Here is a 22363-nt window from a genome sequence, read left to right on the forward strand (position 1 = left end):
TATGAAAACACAGTAATGGGCGCCCACAGGCCACAAACTGAAGCCTGCACCCTCAATTAGGGCCTTCCTGCCTGGGAAGGGATTAGGACAGCAGAGACACTTGGGAGGGAGAGGAGGGTGAGAAGGGAAGAAGGGGGGAATAGGACCCGAGGACAAACAGAGTGGGGAAGGAGGAGAGGGGGGGCAGGTTGTGTGTGATGAGGAGTGTGTGAGTACATCTGTTTACACACTGCCTCTCTATAACTCTGCACAGTTGCACACATTCTGATGCACATATAGAGCGTGCAGAGGTGCAAACAAAGGCAGCATATGCGCACTGACAATTAGGCAAACATACGCAAATCAACGCTGCGTTTGCATGCAGAGAAAGGACAGGACAAATGCGGAGAATCATGCTGGAAAAGGTGGATGATTTCTCCGGGTTTCAGCTTGTTTCTTACCACCGCTGAAATGCATAATTCACAAGCTAACCTGGCCTCTCTCACCTGAAGCGCAGCCTCACTGCAGGCTGCGATGGGACAGCCATCTCTCTTATTTCCTTTAACAATAAATGTTCATGCCTCCCCATATCCTCATTCTTCTCCCTGCTCTCCTCTTCCCCTCTACCTTCTCCTCCTCCCTTTGTTTACGAAGGTCTGCCTATACCGCCTCTGTACAAGCTGTCTTTCTCCTCATGAAAAAAATAAAAAGGCTTTGTCTCCGGGATACCGAAAGATTCCTATTTTTTTTTTTGCACTGGCACTTTTTGACGAACTTTTACTAGCTCACCTGAACTGAGGAAGGGGAATGCATCCAGTCTCAGCTTGTCTCCTTCGGGCCCTGGTGCCGCGGTGCTTCGATCAAACAGGGACGTTCCCCTGCCGGAGTCTGGCAAACGAGGAAACAGGGACTGTATGGCCTGAGACAAAGAAAAAAAGAGAGCGGGAAAATTATTAAATTAGTTTGTGTACCTCCCAAATAGAGCAGACATATTGCTACAAATCTGCCCTTGTGGCGCTGCTGCGTCGTGCGGTGTAAAGTTGACAGCAGCACCCTGCAGAGTGTGATGCAAACAGTGACAGAGTCGCAGCAAGGACAGGATAAAAAGGGGCGTCATGGGATTCGGGGTAAAAAGGGAGGTAGGAGGACGCGGAGGCTCAGAGACTCAAAGGCAGGAAGAGTACAGAGTCAAATGGAGACCAGCGATTAAGATAGCGGGCACAAAGGATAAATGACGAGGAGAGAGAGGGATTGTGCGCCTTCGTCCTGCGTGAAGGGACACAGGACGAATAGGACTGAGATCTGAGAAGAATGACATCCATTCAGGATGTAGGGCAGCTGTGTGTGTGTGTGTGTGTGTGTGTGTGTGTGTGTGTGTGTGTGTGTGTGTCGGGGTGCGCATTTTTTTTTGGTGTAATATATACGTGAAGGAGAAGGAGGCAAGGTAAAATAAATGGAACAGTTGAATCTCAGGAATCACGGGGACAAAGGGGGGATTTTTTTTTCTCTCCTAGCAGGACTTTGGATCAATAGTATCTGTCACCCCCGCAGCCCCAAGTTTGAAAGGCGAGACTGTACTCCCAAGCTGCGAGATCTGCGTTGCTTAACAAACCGCATTAATGAACCGCCATTGATCCGATCTGACGCGACCCCTTTGCTTTCTATTGCTTTCATTTTCAATCGATGACAGATGGATACGCCATCGGAGACGGGGATGAGAGAAGGAGGGGATAATGTCTTCTTTTGTTTTAAGGACAAGTTAAAACCGTCCCCCCTCCACTGTCTCCTTCAGAGTCGGCATCTCCTTATCCTGTCTTAAGGATAGCGCAGAGAAATGATGGATGTTTCGCTCTTACTGTACTTTCAAGTTACGTGCCCGGTCTAGGACGTTATAAATAAAATTATCTGCACACTGGCACAAGTTAAAAAATACTTTACAGTGTACAGCCATAGCTATAATATAGTGTAGACTTCTAACACATTTAAATTATTTTCTTTAAATATCGTATCGTATTAAAAGACCCACAAGTAAAGTCATTACATTATTTTTTTTTTAACTAAATCAGGAAATTTTTCTTTCTTTCTGTGTTCTGATACCATTTAGCTCTGTAAAAGTTTTACAGTCTCTCTGGGCAAATAATAAGTATTCTATTACGACCACCAGAGACAGTGAATAAAAGATAGACACGATGATTACCACCCATTCTCTTGTAAAAAGCCAACGCACAGCAGGGGCCTGAGAAATACAACAGCAAAATCACTAGAGTGAAATGGATTTCAGTTACCTGAATCAAATTACTATTAATAAAAAATTAAGGAGTCGAGCTCTGTGTCTTGCTATTTCTCCTTCTTTTTTTTTTGTTCCAGTTATCTCTTATTATGAAATTCCCTGTGTATTTAAATGCTATTTTTATTACCTGCTATAGAGACACTGAATCACGGAGTTAAATCAAATATGGTTATAATTTAGATTTCAGTCTGAATGTGTCTCATTTCTCAAATGTGTCAGTCAGACTGTACATTTCTGTTCATATTCTATATGATTAACACTTAATTTATCTTACAAAATACATCCCTCTGCCACACTGGTTCCCAACCTGGGGGTCCCACACCCCACTAATGGTTCGCCAAAGCTTCACAGGGGGTCGCGAGGCCTTCTTGATTTTAAAGGTTGTAAGACAACTTATTTTAAAAATATGCAGTTCGCCTAAATCTCAGCATTTCATTCATTTCTGTGAAGAAAACTAAATGAAATTGTTATTTTTAAAGTTTGTATTATTATTTATGATATAAACAGGATAAGGGCACAGTGAAGACCTGAACACAAGTTATATTCACAGTCTTCTCTCTCTGTTAAACAGCCTCGTCCTGCATTAGAAAAGTACGCAGTTAAAACAACCAAAGAGCTGATAGAACATTGGCCAAGCATCGGGGAGAAGAAAAACCCTGAATTTGTCAAAAAAAGAAGCTTATTAAATATGTATGATTGTTAAAAATTAAAAAAAATATACATAATACAGAGAATTGTATTAAACGTTTCTAAAAATAACAGGAAAACTAATCTGATGCAATATCCACAGGAAATAATCTCCTCAAAATGTATCCAAATCACTTGTTCCTTCCTGCAGTTATTGTGTTCACTATTTGGGTTAAATGTACATTTTATCACTTGTTCTGTGTACTGTTATTGTTATGCATTGAATATAATATGAAATATTCATAAAACATGTCAGTTAACTCAATGATGGAAAAGGGGTCCCTTGAGGAAAAAGGTTGTGAACCACTGCTCTACCAATCCCAGCCTCTCCCAGTTCCTTTTAATCCCACCCTTCGTACCTCTGGGCTGCAGTCTGGAGCGGTGGCGCTCCCGTTGAAGTGGTTCTGGGCCAGAAAGAAGGGAGAGTTGGCCATATCCAGGATGGGGTAGTTCACCAGCACGACCTTACTGAAGTTAAACTTGTAGGTGAAACGCTTCCCTTTGGTTTTGTGCAAAATGCGCTTGTTGTAGTAATACCTGCAGAGGAGGAGGAGGAGGAGGAGGAAGAGGAGGAGGAGGAGGAGGAGGAGGAGGAGAGGATATCGAAGGAAGGATGGAGTATGTGTGGGGGGAATAAAGGATAAAGGAAAAAGGAAGAGGAAAAGGAAAAGAGGAGGGAAGGATTAATATAATGCTCGCATCAAGGTTTTGTGTCTCATCGCTTACAGAGAGGAATAAGTAAACAAGTTCAGCGCTGTAGGACAAGAGCTATGCTGATTTCCCACTGTTTTTATTCATCTCCTCCTCACTCAGATCAATTCATGTCTGACTGCATTGATTCAATACAATATGGTTCTTTAAAGGGAAATTTTATTCAGCTGTTAACAGCCAAAAAAGCCAAAAAAGCAGAATCCCTTTGAGCCTCAGAGGCCTTCAACATACAGTCAACTTTAGAGCAAAAACAACAAAAGAAAATACTCCTTTCATCGTCCACAAGATTATAGTAATTCAAACACTGATATGGGTATTAGATTATGATATAATATGATATGGATTATGGCATTAAAATAAATAAAGACACTATCATAATCCTGAAAAATATCTGTTTTAAAATGAGATACCAAGCGCATTTCTACTTATTAAAAAATATATATTTTATTTCGAAAACACAAATTCGTCACTGTTGAAGTGAAAATAATTTACTAAATTTTAGGATGGATGTGGTATTTATTTGAATCACCAGACGCAATTTGGACTCTGAAACATGATATCCAGCCCGGGAGCTGCCACTGTTCTCAACAGCAAATCACATTTACAAAGACAACAAGAGAGGTCTCCATGGTAACGACCTCAGGTGTCTCCCGATGGGCATGTGGAGCCGTCGTCATGCCTGTTTCCTGTGCCACCCACCGAGGTGTCACAACGTACAGTCTGCCAGGATGCGAGGTTGATCAACAGTAAAGGCAAAACATGGAGCCATCTGGCTCAGGTAACGGAGCTGGGTGCTCAGGTGGGGGAGCGCAGGGGGGGGTTCCACAAATTGAAAAACCTGCGGATGTCTTATCGCGAGATAGAAGTTTAAATCTCGGAAGCCTTTGCTTTTAGCACTTCTTTCTTTTAAAGTGTACACAGTGAGTGCACAAAAAAATACAGAATGCATTAGACAACCTCAGCATTAAATACCGGCGAGCAATGCCTCATTATGCAGACGCACAATATCAACAAACAGCAGCAGCGTGTGGGTATCAGCATGTATCCACAGTGGCTGCGCCCAGTGCAACGACGGGTACGTGTTTTGCTTTGCGTGGCAATTGTGCCGTGGCCCTTAATTGAGCAATTAAGTGAGGCTAATTAAGAAGGCTAATTGTGGCCCCAGCCAATTCATAACAATTAGACTCTGACGACAGCCCCCATTAACAAGAGGCCAAAGGAAAGCAGAGGGAGGAGGGTAGTCGGGGTAGTGTGTATTTGCATAAGAAAACTGTGTGCGCGGTTGGGGGGTGTAAACTGCTGAAGGTACGGAGTGTGAGCGGTATTATTTTAATTACTTTCGGCAAGTTCGGTGCCGAGCAGTTTCCCCCATTCTCCACTCCGAAGAAGAAGTCCAAGCAATTTTCAGACTGGGGCTTAATTTTGAAATCCCTATTGAATTTTTTATTTGGCAGCTCAATGGTGAACTTTCCATTAGGATGTCCACAGATAAGGAGAAATTGAGGGTATTGACGTTCCCCAGGAAAAAGTCCCACCTTTATCTTTCCATTAAACCAACATGAAAAAGAGAGACGCAAGTGGGGATTCAGCCAAACAAGAGTAAACAATTTATGTAAACCGCGGTGTGATAAACATCTTGATTTATCTGATACCAACAGTGTTATTATTTTGTTGACATTCAGCACAACAAACATACCTCAGTGCCCTGCTCAGCTTGTCGTAGTTCATGTGAGGTTTGCACTTCCTCATCCCCCACAGCCGAGCCACCTCGTCTGGATCCTTGATGACGAACTCCCCGTAGTCGCCCTGCCACGCGATCACCCCATTATACTCCTCCTTCTGCAGCAGCTCCAGGATGAAGTGCCACAGCTGGATCTGCCTGGACCCGGGGCTCGACTCGGGCTTGTAGGCCCAGTCTGGGAAGGCGATCCCTGGGCAGAGGGAGCAGGAAAGAGGGGAGGATGAGGTCAGGGCCTGTCATTTGTCCCGCTGCTTGCCGGGGGGGATCGCTGTCTGAATGACTGATGAGTGATGGAGGTGAGGGATGATGTGTTTAATATCACAGCACGTGCCTTGAGCAATGTTAGTCTGCGCTAATGCCCTCTAGCCTCAACAGATTGGTCAGCGGGATGATGACAGCTCGCTGGGAGAGATCTGATTGATGCTGCTCGGGCCGACTGTATGCACATCATAGACGGAGTTAAGCAGCTTCTTTGACTCATCCCAAAGTGAATCTGGCACTAACTAGCCTTGTAAAAAACATTAGATATACAACCAATTACTACCAGAGGCTGAATTTGTTTACCAATGTGCGTGTGTTTGGTTATTTTTTTTTAAATAGCTGAAAGTTTGAGATGAATTTTGACATGTTCTCACTTTGATTTTCATGATGATGGTTATGTTTTATCATAACTGAATTTGCTTGTTTTGGCACTCAATTCGCACGTGTGATCTGGGTGTAGATTTAGAGGTATGTTTGAAGATGTGTGAGTGGTTACATTTTACAACATACATGATTTTAGGTTGGTCAACAAAGAAAATATACCCCTTGCAAGAGCTTGATGGCGGGACTGACCTGGCGTCCAGAGCGCAGGCACCGGGGGGAGCAGCAGATCACTGACGCAGTTACAGTCCATACCTCCACAACACCTGGAACAAAACAAAGAGAAAATAGAAATAAAAATATTTGCTAAAGCTAGACACAACTACCCAGCAGGTTTATTTCAGCAAGTTAAAGTTGAAGTTTAAGAGTGTAAACTTTGTTGAAAATGGAGGTATTGCGTAAGGGTTTAAGGGCGCAATAGGAGTTCAAAAACGTACCTTAAATCGATGTGAAATATGGCAAGGTTATGTTTCATATGTCTTTGGTAGAGATCAGGTGTTTGATGGATGTGATCTTGTGTGGCCACCTGAGGCTGTGTCTGATGCAACATGGTGGACATCCCTATAGTGCATTTATGAACAGGAGTAATTAAATAGACTTTTGAAAACCAAGTTAAAGTTGAGTCATATTATACATTAAAAATTGGACCTTTTAATATATAATATGGCTGCCTTGGTGGAGTTTTTAAAATTAAAAACTACAGATTAAGTCAAAGATCTCGATGTGCAACGTTACGTTCAGGTGCAACACCATTAGATACAGGTAGGTTTAATAGTTTACAAGATTGTTACGTAATTTAGGCTTTTTATATCACTGAGAAACACCTCTCAGTATAACGCAATACAATTCAACAGCACCACGAATTGACCAGAAATTTGAATCAACATCAACTCTGAAACAGTTTCAACAAAAACTGAACATTATATCCTTCATGAAGTTAGGATTGCATTTCAAGATTTCATGGCTGTTGCATTAGACTGCATCAGTTTTACCTATCTGCACCTAATAAACTGACAACGGAGTGTATAATGTACTAGTACTAGTAAAGTACAAGAACCAAATCAAAATTGTACCTAAGAACAGTACTTTCAACACACTCCACCACTGGTAATGTTAGTAGTTTTTAAATAATATTAGAAAAAAACAGAAATCAGCTTCAGGTTATACAAATTGACTGTCCGTGAACACTTTCATGTTTGATATCACTAATGACCAAATATGCAAAATACACAGCTGCCTTAGACCAGCGGGTCTCAAACATTTTGGGGACAGGGACCCCTGATAGGGGAGGAGATTTTCCAAGAACCCCCTATTAATCATAACACAGAATAAGCCTATGCTTACCATTTGTACTCTAAAATGCCATTGGAACTATTTGTTTTTCTATTTCAACCTTAATACTTCAGACCTGTTTCATAGTGATAAACAGAAACACATTTCAATTTGAATCAGGTTAAGATAAGATGAGATAATCCTTTATTAGTCCCACAGTGGGTAAATTTGCAATGTTTTATTGAATGTTAATAGCACTGTGATTTCATTCAAATTGCATTTGGAATCAACTTGAAAGTATTTATAGCCTACATTTCAAATAATTTATCTTAGAAACAAGACTAGCATAGTTCTTATAAATCCAGATATTTAAACTTACCAGTCTAAAACTAACTTTCAGTGAGTGCTTCAACTTAAAAACAATGACCTTATTGCTGTGTGTCACAATCATATCAGAGTTTCTATTGGCCCAAAGCTAACATGGGTCGGAGTTATGGACACAATATGTTTGTTTTATTGGTGCAAATGTTCCCCATCCGTAGATATACACTTTTAAATGATACAGCACAATTTTATAATTCATAGCAAATTATTTTGCGGACCCCCAGACAGAGAGCCACGGACCCCACTTTGAGAATCACTGCCTTGGACAACAACGATTCAAATTCCTCTCTAAAACAATAACTGACTCAAATATATAACAATGTAGATAATTTAGTTCTTTTAAATACCTCAACTGTCATTTTTACAAACACACCTGTGAAAGCACCACAGGCATGCATGAAAGCCTCAAACTAACTGTTGATTTTCAATCCATCGCCGTGAACGCTCCTTTTTTATATGCGAGCAGGTGAAACAATAACGTGTGCATTAAATGACAGCTAATACTGATAATGTCTCATATAGACGTCTGCTGACAGGAGGAGGCGAGGAAATTTCAGCGTTTCCATGACGAGCGAGGGGACTGCGAGACGGGGTCTGGTTTGGATATCACAGTTTCATCAGGGTTGTTTTACAAAGCTCAGATGGAAGAGATGCCCTGCTGCTACACTGGTATCTTTAATGCCGGCCTCTCTATCTCTCCCTTCACTCTCTGCCTCTATTTAATTATGCTCTGTGAATTTTGGATTTTCCCTCCAGCATTGAAATGGAACGTGAATTATTAAGGTGTGTTTGTATAAATTATTATTACTAACTCCAGGCATTTCTCTCTCTCTGACCGACTCTCTCTATCACTCGCTCTCACCCTGCTCCTAGCCTTTGGATTGTGGCCCCTCTCCTCACTCTCTCCTCCCTCTCTTCATCTTTCTTGTTTTCAAGCCGCTCCTTCTGTCTTCAGATATAGAGTTGGCATTCATCCTATCTCACTCACGTATTTTTTTCCCCACATCATTCATGTTATCATTTCTTATTTTTCATCTTGTTCTGTGTCTCTGCCTGCGCTCACTTTCCCAAAATGAGTCAAAGTTATCACCAGGGTTCAAATAACAGCTCTTCACAAAAAGCTCCTTGTTTTCACGCAGGGTTTTTCCACAAAACTCTACCACGCGTAGCCTGTTAGATCGTTTTGTATTCAGTGCATCAGTAGGACTTCAAAACACACATCGGCCTTCGCACAATTAGAAACGTCTCTCTTTGAAAATGTATGTCCTTCCATTAAACCAACCCGCACATCTGACTGAAGGCCTCGGCGGAGATTGGTACGAGTCTTTAAAAAATAACATATTCTTTGTGTTCAAGGTAGTAATCTATAAGTTTCCTCTTCCCTGTGGGCTACAAGTCATCAATACTGCATCATCTGTTTCATTTGCCATGTTCTCGTGGTCCACGGCGTGTATAAGCTCGTCTCCTCCGAGGATAACATATATGTGTGCTCCTATCTGTCAGGGTCTCTCCGGCTACCTCTCACACCACCTACACACCGCCTACATCTATATCCATCCTCCCGTTTTCCCATCCAACAGCGGAACTATACAGGTGAATCCTCCTTTCCTCTTTCCCACCTCCTTCCTATTCACACACACCTATCCTCTGTCTGCTCCCCCGCCCCACCCATCTCCCTTTTCTCTCCTGCTCTGTGTGTTTTGCTTCGGCGCAGTAATTTTCCGTTTGATTTCGGAGGTAATGCATTTTTTACAAATCAAAGAGGAAGCCAGGCAGCCCCCCCTCCTCTCCTCCTCCTCCTCCTACCTCCCTTCCCTCCCTCCCTCCTCCTCCTCCCCTCCCTCCCCAGTCTCTCGTTCTCGCCCCTCTCGGCCCCCCAGGCCAGAGAGGAGATAAAGGAGCCCCCATCATTTCCTTGTTAGTTTTGATTTGGGCAGCGCAGGGCTTTCAAGTTCCCCCCATCACCCCCAGAAACATTATAACTAGCAGCCCAGGGAATACTGTTCCTCCTCGAACGCGCACACACACTCTTGCACACACATGCATGCACAGACTGTCAGATACAGATGCTCACAGATTGTAATGGATTGTATGTGCACAGTAAACACACAGTCTCGAGCAGATATGCCACAAATACACAGGTAGTCAGGTAGCCGACACACACACACGCTAACACACAAAATAAGACATGGAGCCCATAGATATTGACTGAATCAATATAGACACACTAATACACATCTCACTGAGCTGGAAGAGAGAATGCACTTTGTTTACTAAAGATGGTGCTGATTGAGCACAGAGACAAAAACACAAATGCAACACAGAGCGACTGAGTCCAAACAAAGAACCTCTCCCACAAAAGGCCACCTATAAAAACCCCAGTCTGGATGATGGATCACACAGTTACCGGTGACAATAGTATATACACACACACACAATAGGGGCACCGGGTCACTGTACGCACAGTCACATGTTGACAATAGCACCTTCATCGCTCAAAGGAAACCTCAGTTGTGCTCCTCCACATGTTGTGGAGTGTAGGCCCACACTTGTTTTAACCAACACACATTCCTGCTGCAAAACCCTCTGGTGTGTTGATGAGTCAGACGCTTTTGATAATTCAGTCAGTTGAAAGAGTCGGCTGGTTTTAAGGACAGTTTAGTCTTTAGGACACTACGAAGATGCAAGGACTCGCACGCTCACGTTAGGTCAAGGCTGGTCAAGGCTGAAAGGTTATGTCTTTTGCTCAACTTTCAAACAACCACACACAAAGTCTTAGAAATCGGTGCACATCTTTAAAAATCATATTTAAAGGATCAGTGTGTAACATTTGGGAGGATCTATTAGTAGAAATGGAATATAATATTCATAACTATGTTTTCATTTGTGTATAATCACCTGAAACTAAGAACCGTTGTGTTTTCGTTAGCTTAGAATGAGCCCTTCATATCTACATAGGGAGCAGGTCCTCCTCACGGAGTTCGCCATGTTTCTACAGTAACAGAGCGGACAAACCAAACACTGGCCTCGGCGTTAACGCAGTTTTGCACTCGGCAGCTCACGTCAAAGCAGTCTTGGAAAGGGAGGAGTGAACGGAGGGGTACTCAGTTGGTTGCCATCTGCAACCACACCACTAGATGCCGCCAAATCCTACACACTGTACCTTTAAACCTGCAATAATCAGTTTGATATAGTGATACAGCTCACAGTTGCTTATTTACTCATCCAGCAGACACAGACGAACGTTCATTTCAAGTTGTGTTTCTAGCCATTTTGTTCAGTGTAAGTCCAATATTCACTCCCATTTAGCTCTGTTTTCTCTACGCCAACTCCTGAGCAAAGTATTTAGGCTATTTAGCAGTTCTACTTTCTTAATGGGTTAGCTGCTAACGTTGTCTGTCTGTCTGTGGATTATTGCTGGGCAGGAAGTGTACAGTGGGTTTTTGAAGCTTTCTCACATACTTTGTAAGATTGAGTTCCTTTCACATTGCATCAGGGCTGCAACAAATGATTATTTTCATTGTCGATGAATCTGAATTTTTTCTTGATTAATTGATTAGTTGTTTTATAAAATGTCAGAAAATGGTGAAAAATGTTGATCAGTGTTTCCCAAAGATGACGTCCTCAAATGTCCACAACTCAAAGATATTCAGTTTACTGTCATAGAGGAGTAAAGAAACAAGAAAGCTGTAATCAGAGAATTTGACTTTTTTGATTAATCGAATAGCCAAATAATACTTAATTTAATAGTTGACAACTAATTGATTAATTGTTGTAGCTCTACATTGCATATAGTCATTTGATCCTTTCTTAATATAAACATATTAATTATAGCAGCTTTCTCTTTTTCTTGATTTTTGAATTTTTTTGGTTTCCAGTCTTTGTCTCCTTGTTCTTATAATTGTCTTTTTTTATATGCCTTAGTTAATTTCTTTCGCCTGTAGAGCACTTTGTAACCTGGTTTTTGCACATTTGTTTTATTGAAGTCGTATGTTTATAATGTTTTTAAGAGTCGTATAATGACACCTGATTTTTTTGCTGATTGGAATAAACCTGCTAAGATAATAGGAAAAAGAAAAAACGGTTATGGTTAAGTATGCTCATAATTAGGATATGGTCAGAGTCTTCCAAAAACAAGTGGAAAGTCATATGAAATTAACGTAATGACTTTTAGCTACAAACTTGATGCAACATTAGGTTCAGTCCTATCAGCTGGCAAATTAATCCTACCCATAAAAAGATGGATCAAAACAAAATTAGAAGTGTATTTAAGAAGAGTTCAAGAGTTTTCAGGTGTTTGGAAAAGATCTGTGTATTTGGAGCATAACATCTTCTTCCCAAACAGGACTGATGGATTTAAACTGATGCAAGTTTGCAACAAGGCTGGTAATCTATAAGACCAGGCCCGTCAGCACAACTGTTATACTGGCGGAGCTGGCGAGGTTAGTGGGCCACTGACGGGAGTGAAAAGGAAACAGTGTGCGGAATATACTGTTGTACCAACTATGTTTTGAAATGCTGCAGAGTGACTTGGGTAGAGAGGGAGGAAGGGGGGCAGCCCGACATTCAGGCAACATTATATCTCCAGTGCTGTCTAAAGAAGGAAAGAGTGATGGGTCACGATATAAAAAGAAAAAATATGAGAGGCATGAAGAGTCTGGCCTCTCCCGCTTTCTTTTTCCACTAGATGAAACGGGCTCTGTACATCTGTCTCATCTTCCTTTTTTTGGTTGCCCCTGAAAAAGGCCCAAGTGAACCCTCTCTCTCTCCCTTTCTCTATACTTGCCTCTCTCCCGCTATCTCTGTCTCTCCCTCTCTCTCTGTTCCTCTCCCTGGTTAGCTCTGACACACTGGTCAGCCTCAGGGTGGAAGAACAGAGGGACTCTGCTATGGGTTTGTTAGAGGAGATGGAGAGAAGGAGAGAGGAGGAACGAGGAGAGGAGAGGAGGAGGAGGAAGAGGAGGGGGAGGGTTGGTCAGGAAGAGGGAAAAAGAACCTGTCCATCCAAATGTTAAAGAGAAAAGTCAACGCTGAATCAAATTGTATCACCACAGTGGGCTATAATTTTCTGATTTAGCTAAATGTCTTATCTAAATTATGAAATGTCATTTTCAATAGGTCATACACAGAGAACATTGTTTTGTATCAGATTTTTTAAAACAACATTTTACTTACTTCAAAACATACAGCATAATATAGAAAGTAATGAATATGTATCTGTCCTGCATAATCCAACTGAATTCCTACTTTATTTTGCACAAATAAATAAGAATTGTTCTGTGAATATGAGACATAAGTGATAAGATATGATTGTATGAAAACTTAGGGATGCACCAGTACCGATACCAGATCGGACTTCGGGCCGATACTGACTCAAATAGCTGGATCGGATATCGATGACAATTATTTTTTAACTATTAATTATTAAATTCAATTTTATATTTGTATACTATATACATTATATACCTGAATTTGAATTCCTGTTTATCAATTTGTTGCTGCATTAAAAAGGTTTACACTTGAAAAAAATTCCTGTTGATTTTGAAGATTTCTTACCAAGTTGCTGGTGTACTATTTATTATTTTAATCATAAATAACAATTCAGTAAATGTATATCTATGTATTCATTTGTCACATTTTGTTTTACAAAGTTAGGAAAAACAATGTTTCAGCCTGATGTTGCCTTACACATAAATGAATGATCCCAGTCACTCTCACACAGTGAGGTATACAGTTTATTAATTAAACACTGGTATCGTATCGTATCCACTATCACTATACTGGCCATTTGGCACATGTTTGCTCCTTTGTACCTTGAGCTCTGTGTACTCTATACACAGTATATCACACTGTCAAATGAAAGAGTGAGAATTCAGTGTAATAGGAGCAGACAGCAGTGCGGTACTGTCAGTGTATTTAACCAAGATGTACTGTATAGTAACAGGAGGCTCTGTGACTCTGCCTGGTCCCCCACAGAGCAGCCGTTACTCCACACTGCAGGGGCAAAGCTCAGACTGAGTCCTTCACACCGAGAGACACAACCACCAAACCAAAACCCTCAGCCATATGACAACTGACAATACTGAGAATTGTCCATAATTGAAATAGCTGAAATGTTTTTTCCACAATAAACTAAATTGGTTCAATAACAGACCTCAATTTCAGGCTTAAAGAATAAGGCTGGTGTTATATTATATTTTTCTTCTTGACAACAAATCCCATGAATAGACCGACCGAGCATTAGTCTGTCTTTCAATACTTTCCGACTTCCCTACCCTGTGCGACAAACCCATTTGTCCCCAGTGAAGATGTCAACCTTTAAAAATGAGTTTCATTCATTAAACAGGCTCAGATATTACTTAAAACATGAGCAATTTTTTCTTAGCAAAAACTAGAGTAAATCATGCATTGGTTGGGAACCATTTTCAGCTGCGGATTTATAGACATTTGGTGCCCCAGTGTATGGCACTAGGAGGATGTCAGGGATTGATCAAAAGGGCCAGCTTAAAGCTGCAGTGGGTAGAATTGGTGCAAATATGATTTAAAAAAGTTGTTTTTATAAAAACGGTCACTATATCCTGACAGTAGTGCATGAGACAGGTAATCTGAAAAAAATCATGTGCCTCTGTGTCTTCCGGTGCTCCTAATGGCATCTGCAAGATTTCACAGACGGGAGGAAAACAACCAATCAGAGCCGAGCTGGAGCCTGCCGTCTCTAAGCAGCTGTCAATCACTCGCGTACTCCGATCAAACTTGGCAGCGCTGATCAAATATGAATCAATACTCTGTTACTGTAATGACTATTTCTTGCCTCAAACGTTTTAGAAAGTTCATCACCCGGCAGCCATGTTGAGATAAATTGAGGAAATACCAAGCACCGCCACCCAGCCGGAGCACAGCCAATAGGAACGCTCAAAAGGAACGCTCTTTCTCTGAAATGACCTGTGATTGGCCAAAGTCTCCCGTCACGGGTTAGATTTTTTAAAGCCTGAAAACAGAGCCGTGAATATCTCTCAGAGCACTTGAATTACAATATGCTGAAAGGTTAATATGGATTTTTTGCCCAATGATGCCAAAAACTTCCTGCCTACTGAGGCTTTAAGACATAGGCCATATAGGAGGTCGCCTAGGGCGCCACCTTCTGGGGGACGTTGGTCGCTCTTTAAAAAAAATAAAAATAAAATTACAGGTGGGCATCCCTTCCTCATTTTTCGCATTGATGTAACAAATGAACAAATGAACAAATGAACAAATTATGACCATTGTGATTTCTGATGTGTGCTGTGGTTTAAGGAGCTAGGGTTAGGATTCTGGGGGGTTGAACCCTAACCCTATAGTCCTAGAGCGGCACAGGCAGCGGCAGCAGAGGGGGACTCCATATCCGAATTTGGCCTAGAGCACCAAAAGGGCTAGACCCAGCCCTGTATATACATACTCGTTTACATAACAGTCCTGTTTATTCTTTACCTTTCTTGTCCAGCTTTGTTGTCCTTGTCACTAGCTGTTATTTCTATTTCTGTGTAAGTACGTTATAGGTTGACCAGGTGTCCCACTTTACGAGAGGCTGCACAGCATTTTCATCCCAGTTGTTGTTGTTGTCCCACATATTGAGACGATGTCCCACATTTGCATTGGCTCTAGTTTCCAAGAGTCAAACCACTAGCAGGACGGACGCTTTTATGAAAATCTTACTTTTATCCAATGGCTGTGAAGAAAAGCTGGGAAGGTTGTCACATCACGGCGCTGTGTTTGCTGTCAAACTGCGCACACGTGGGTCAAGTGCAGGTTGACCTGCCACCGTCTTTGCTACGCTATATGCCATGGAAAATGGTGAGTCACAAACTATGCAGATAAGTGGGTGAAACCGGTGGAAAGGCGATTTTCAGAGTTTTTTTGGCAAAAGTTATTTGTCAATTTCACACGGGGGGGAATACGACATACATCTGGTCACCCTAGAGCAACTATTCTCAACCACTGGGCCGGGGTCCACTGGTGGGCCTCAGAGGACCACCTACGGGAAGGAGGCTAAATAACGCTCCAAATATACACTGAATTTTGGCGAGGAAAAACTGGCATGGCCATTTTCAGACGGGTCTCTTGACCTCTGACCTCCAGATATGTGAATGAAAATGGGTTCAATAGGTACCTACAAGTCTCCCCTTTACAGACATATATGTCTTGGATGCAGTGACACAAAGGTGAGTGTTTTTAAACGAAAACATTTTGTTGGAGCCCAGTTTGTAATATATATGGGAAGATGGTCCTCGGAAATGTTTTTAACAATCAGAAGTGGGCCTCAGGATACAGAAGATCGAGAAGCCCTACCCTAGAGTACGTTGAGAGAGATGAAAAGTCAAATTCCCTGCATGTGCACACATACTTGGCAAATAAATGTGATTCTGATTCAGAGGAATATGCACTCAGATGTATTTGTTAATGGCATCAATGTCTTTATTTTCTCCAGCCGCATCCTGTAAGGGTTCATTCATGTAGAGTTTTAATGATCCCGAGGTGAAGTTGAGACTATAGTGTAGCTTGTGTGATAAATAAGGAAACCTGTTTTTTTTAGGCTTTCATGAAAAAGGTGGAGAACTCCAACAAGTTTAAGAGCAGCTGAGTGGAGAGATGAGGAGGATGTGAGCGCGTAAAAACGGTATTAGTGCGGTATGGCACGGCACGGCCTTAAGAAAATAAGGAAAAGAAGAAGGAGGGGGGAAAAAAGGATGAAGAAAAAAAAGTATCAATCGATAGGGTTAAATTATTCATCGTCATTAATTATCGATCGCTCTCCGCTGCCGGCTCGTCCGCCTCGCGCCAGAGTTGAAAGGAGGGAAAGCGCGCTTTATTAAAACCGGCTCGAGCCTCATTGTTTCATGTCCCGCGGCAAAGAAAAAGCTCGAGTTTGGCTCTAGAAAAACACACGCGCACACACACATTTTCTCCCTCTCTCTCTCTCTCCATCTCTATCTCTCTCTCACTCTCTCTCTCCGGACGCGCGCGGGTGGAGGAGCTTTGGGGAGCCTCGCGCGGTGTTCACGGGGCGGCTGTGTCTCGCGGTGGATCGATGAGGGATCAATGGCTCGCGCTGACTAATAGCCAGAGAGCGCCTTTGATCTCGCGGCTGAGAGATCAAAACCTGCGCGAGAGGGAAGAGGAATAGGAAAAGAAACTGCGCCGGCGAGCTGACCTTCACACACACACACACACACACGCACACACACACGCTCACACACATTTTAGGAATTTGACTGCAGGATATCCTACCAGCAAACAAACTATGAGAGATGCATCACTAACGAAACCCATTAAGAATAATAATAACCAGTATATATTTACCTACTATAGGCTTTAACAAGAGATCCTTCACACTTGTCCACACACACACACACACACACACGCACACACACACGCACGCACACACACACACACACACACGCACACACACACAAAACACTTTTAGGGAATTTGACTGCAGGATATCCTACCAGCAAACAAACTATGAGAGATGCATCACTAACGAAACACATTAAGAATAACCAGTATATCTATCTACCTATATAGGCTGTAACAAGAGATCCTTCACACCTGTCCTCACACCACACACACACACACACGCATATACACGTGCGCCCTTGCTTCCTATAGTCCAAGTTGTTGCCTTGATTTTGACTTCCTCAGACAAGGTGATAACAGTGAGAACAAGGAAACCATCTGTTGTTTCCTGCGAGCAGATGAGTGTCCTATGGGCTCAACTTCACGCCTATAGAGACCCAAGAGGCATGTGTGTGTTTGGAGTGAACACGTGTGTGAGTGTGCACGCCTTGTTTATGTGTGTGATGGTGAGGAGAGAGAGGGAGGAGGTGGTGGAAAAGAGCAGTTATAGAAAAAGGCAACACAATTGTCCTAAAATAGAGCCACGTTTGCTTTAGGATGTGAAAGCAGGTTGATAGTTCTGATTCGAACTTCAAAAGGAAACTGTAACTGTATGCAACATTGTAGTGATAATAATAGTGATAAAGAGGTAATTAAAATGTGTACTTGTACACAACGTATGAATATACCAGCTACATTGTTGTTTCCTGTGTGATGATCTGTTTAGGGTCCTGGAGACCCTGGAATCTCTTTAACAGCTCAAAAAACATAATATTGTCATATTACCTTGATAATTAATTGTATTAAAGCTTCAGTAGGCTGAAAGTTTTTGTCATCATTGGGCAAAAAGTCCATAATAAACTTTTGGCATGTTGTAATTCAAGTGTTCTGAGAGAAAACTAGACTTCTGCACCTCCTCATGGCTCTGTTTTCAGGCTTTAAAAACCCTAGCCCGTGACGGGAGACTTTGGCCAATCACAGGTCATTTGAGAGAGAGAGCGTTCCTATTGAGAGTTCCTATTGGCTGTGCTCCATCTGGTGGGCGGTGCTCGGTATTTAACCAACGGATCTCAACATGGTTGCCGGGTCACAAACTTTCTCATTTTACAGCTAAACAGTACACTACAAGATGTTTCTGAAAACATTCGAGGTGAGAAATAATCATTACAGTAACAGAATATTAATTCATGTTTGATCAGCGCTGCCTAGTCTGACCGTTTGATCGGAGTTTGCGAGTGATTGACAGCTGCTCAGAGACGGCAAACTCCAGCTCGGCTCTGATTGGTTGTTTTAATCCAGTCTGTGAAATCTTGCAGATGCCATTGGGAGCACCGGAGGACACCGGAGGACACCGGAGGACACCGGAGGACACTGGAGGACACCAAGGCACATTACTTTTTTCAGACTACCTGTCTCATGCACTACTGTCAAGATATAGTGACCGTTTTATAAAAATAACTTTTTTTAATCATAATTGCTCCACGTCTACCCACTGCAGCTTTAATTTCATGAGAATTGTTTATTAACACAATTTGGAACTGATGATGTATTTCAGACGTCTGCTGCAGAAAATGACAGATTAACATCAGAGACCCCAGCTGTAAAACATTGTTAAATACAATGGATTTTCATTTGTTCTACATCTGTGATTGCTAGTGTAAATTCATAGGAGTTTTATTGAAGTTTGTTCAGAGGGGTCTAACATATACCGTCTATGGTTTGACCTCTCTGGGGTCTAATTGACCCCAAACAGAAGGAACTATGTTAGATGACATATTGTACATTTCTTTGTCTGGGAATGACTTTTTGGCAAACAAAAATATATATATATTTGTTAATGCATATAGAAATACATGTGTAGATAAATAGAAACAGAAATGCTTTACGGTCACTTTCGTATTTAGTCATGTTCAAGCCTAGCTTGTGGCAATGGGAAGGGGTTCAAAACTTCTTCTACATATTGAGTTTTGAATGATGTCAGAAGAAAGGGGAAAACTGCTATTATTATTATTATGACACATGCAGCAGTGGGGGTCAGTGTGACCCCAAACAACAAGGAAATAAAGCAGATTAACACAAGGATTAATAGTGCCCTTATTAGTCACCGAGAACCACAACATAATCCCTTGCAAACTAGTGTCTTGTTTTCCACACTTTTACCCGAGGAAACGCTCTTCTCTCTCTCTACTCATCCTCATCACGCTCTCTCTTTATCCCCCCCCCTCCACCCTCCCTCCCCTCTTTGGTCAGTGAGTTACTCTCTCTATCGCTCTCACTTCCCGAATTAACCACTCAAGAAGTCACCACCGACTCAATCAATAGCTCATACATAAACCCTGCTATAATCGCTCCCCCAGCCCGTCTGTCTGCCCCCCTCTCCCCTCATCTCCTCACCCTTTAGCCCCTTCTTCAGCTTCTAACTGGCACTCCTCCTCTTCCTATCCTCCTGTGTCCCACTGTTTGTCTTTTCTATGTCCTGTCTGATTATTTTAGACACTCTCACCTAAACATCAAGCCTCTGTCATAAACACAAAGGAGAGCAATCAAGATCCTTCTCTTTAAAATGTAAAAGTCCTCCTCACACCTCTGCTTGTGCATCCTGTGCAACTTCTCAAAGAGCCTGACCTCGTGCAATTTTGACCCAATTATATGAAAAGAAATGTCTTTTCTTTGAATGACAAAAGTTGCACACCATGTGAGCACATGCCAAAGACCTATCCCTGACCTATCCCTGACCTTAACCAAATATTATATACCGAAGCTTGTAAAATGTCACATTATTTTGCACCTATCTCACAAATATAAAAAAATGACACTTTTTGTATAAGATTTTGTGCTTTTGTGAATTCCAGGACTTCCTTTTTTTGTTTTGTTTACAGGCAAATTTATAATATATTTAATAAATACAATACGTAAGACCTTGTCAGGGGTAGAACGATAAAGTCCTGTACTTGTTTCTATTGTTATCCCTGGTGTTTCAACAGTCCATCAATCCTTTATCAAGACTGAGACATGGTCTCAATGTGTGGCATTATGAAATCATTTAAAAGAACTAAAAAAGTTAGAAAATGAATCAACTGATAAATCTCAAGAGTACAATAGCAGCAGGCTGCCATCATACACCGTTTGCTACGAAAAGTAATGCAGCATAATTCGTACATCCCACGAAATCAATTTATATGTAATCCACATAATCAAATCAATCAAACCATCAATCTTTATCAAGACTGAGCCAAATTCCTCGTTTCAGAATATGGTGAATTGTATCTTTGTTGCCTCATTAGATATTCAGTTTATTAAACTCTTTGTGCTTTAGTAAATGGGTTTATCATTATATTTAACTATGGAAGTCCGATATGAATGCGTCTGGCACGGGTAAATGGCGTCATATGCGTGCCAACAAAACATACGTGTGGAACTTTGTGCTTAAGTTGAACAGCATATTTAGTTGTTTGGTTTGTCTGACTGTCTGTGGTTGGATATGAGGGTGATAAAGTACTTTTATCAATGCGTGGCATTATGAACTATTTGAATAGATGGAACTAAAAAAGTTAGAAAATTAATCATATGAACAAACAACCGATAAACTTCAAGTGTACAATATCTGCAGGCTGCTCTCATACATCGTTCGTACCTACGACAAATAATGCACTATAATTTGTATATTCCACGTAATCAGTTCGTATGTAATCCACGTAATCGTGAGCCAGACTTTGACTCATTGACAAAATGAAGCGCATGCAGTCCCCATTACTGTGAGGACACACAGACTTACATAAAGAAAATTGTGGGAAAAAGTGACATTGAGTCACTTTAACTTGGGGCCACCTGCAGCATCTTCAATCACTCTTTTGAAATGCATAAAGAGGCAAAAATGAAAAATATTCCCATCCCATCTGGACTTGTTGTGCTGAATACTTAGTCTGAAATGTGACCTGATGCTACTTTGGGAATATTCTTAACTCCTCTGGTTTCACTAACCCCCACTATATTCCTTTAGGGACTTGGTATTTGTGTAGCATCCCTCTAAAATTTATTACAGGATCACAGTAATTCTTTTAAGTGCGAGGGCACTATCGGCCCATGTTAGTGTGTCCAGCCAGAGTGGGCCCAGTATTGCGTTATAGCAAAGACAAGGAGACATCAATATTGCATTATCTCATGTTTAACTGTGAGACACAGATAGTTGTTTTGGGGGCCTTAAAGATATTGTATTACCAAAGGAGATACAGGCAGACATCAACACACACACACACACAAACACAAGAGGAGAAAAAAAAGGGAATAACACAGAGAATTTTAAAATTATAAGGCCTCTACACACCCTCTGCTTGTTCCCCTTCTCTCTCTCTCTCCCTCTCTCTCTCTCTCTCTTCTTCTCTGCCTCTCTCTCCTCTCTCCAAAGTCTTTGATTCGTCCGTACGGTTTGATCTGCGAGAGAGCGAGTTTTGTAAACACATTTTTCACGATCATATAGCCACGGGCAAGGGGAGCGTGAGGCGCGGAGGAAGAAGAAGGAGAGGGAGAGAGAGAGAGAGAGTGAGAGAAACACACACAGAGAGAGAGAGAGAGAGAGAGAGAGATAGAGAGAGAGAGAGAGAGAGTCTGTGTATGTGAGGGACGTTTAATGAGCGTGCAAGATGGAAAGACAGACTGACAGAAAATGCAAGGATGGAGCCTCAAATATGACTTAGGCCTATCTGCTATATACTGCACAGAGCAACAAAGACACACACACACATGCATGCAAAACCACACACACACACACACACACACAAACCAGGGAGTCCAGACTGATGGTTTTGGCACAAGTAAAGCATCACAGGGGTTGATGAAATGTGAAGCAACAAGGAGAAAAAGCAAGTTATTCAGTTTTCCTCATCATGCAGAGGGGGGTGACACTCCAACACTGTGTTTCCAGATGTGACACTTCCTGACTGACTGGTACATCCATGTAGAGTCACAAACACACACACACACACACACACACACACACACACACACACACACACACACACACAACACACACACACACACACACACACACACACACACACACACACACACAACGAGCGAGAGAGAGAGAGAGAGAGAGAGAGAGAGAGAGAGAGAAAGTGATGCATCTCGTTTGGGATGATGAACACAGAAAACAGAGAGAAAAACAGATTATGGGCCGAGCCAATAAAACGCAGAGCACAGCCAGTAAACACACCTCGGTGTAAAAGCTGAACTAATAAAGGTGCGAGGCTCTCATTCCTTACATTTTTTTCACTTGGTTGGAACAC

General features: G+C 41.8%; 1 protein-coding gene across 9 annotated transcripts in view; it reads right to left on the reverse strand.

Annotated features, from left to right (window-relative positions):
- Positions 1 to 22363, reverse strand: part of erfl1 (Ets2 repressor factor like 1) — a 109790-nt gene that overhangs the window by 3499 nt on the left and 83928 nt on the right. For 6 of the 9 annotated variants that reach the window (XR_012596126.1, XM_074653154.1, XM_074653150.1 and 3 more), the window contains 5 exons: positions 21403 to 21509; positions 6213 to 6316; positions 5364 to 5598; positions 3316 to 3493; positions 769 to 898 (listed from right to left, as the gene is read on the reverse strand). Coding sequence is in view for 8 of the 9 variants with exons in the window: in XM_074653154.1 (XP_074509255.1) it covers positions 769 to 898; positions 3316 to 3493; positions 5364 to 5598; positions 6213 to 6303 (634 nt within the window). In the remaining variant the exon portion in view is untranslated. The remainder of the gene's footprint in view (positions 1 to 768; positions 899 to 3315; positions 3494 to 5363; positions 5599 to 6212; positions 6317 to 21402; positions 21510 to 22363) is intronic. The other 3 variants (XM_074653156.1, XM_074653157.1, XM_074653151.1) reach the window with 3 other exon arrangements.

The sequence above is a fragment of the Sebastes fasciatus genome, chromosome 12, assembly GCF_043250625.1.
Source record: "Sebastes fasciatus isolate fSebFas1 chromosome 12, fSebFas1.pri, whole genome shotgun sequence".
Taxonomy (NCBI): Eukaryota; Metazoa; Chordata; class Actinopteri; order Perciformes; family Sebastidae; genus Sebastes; species Sebastes fasciatus.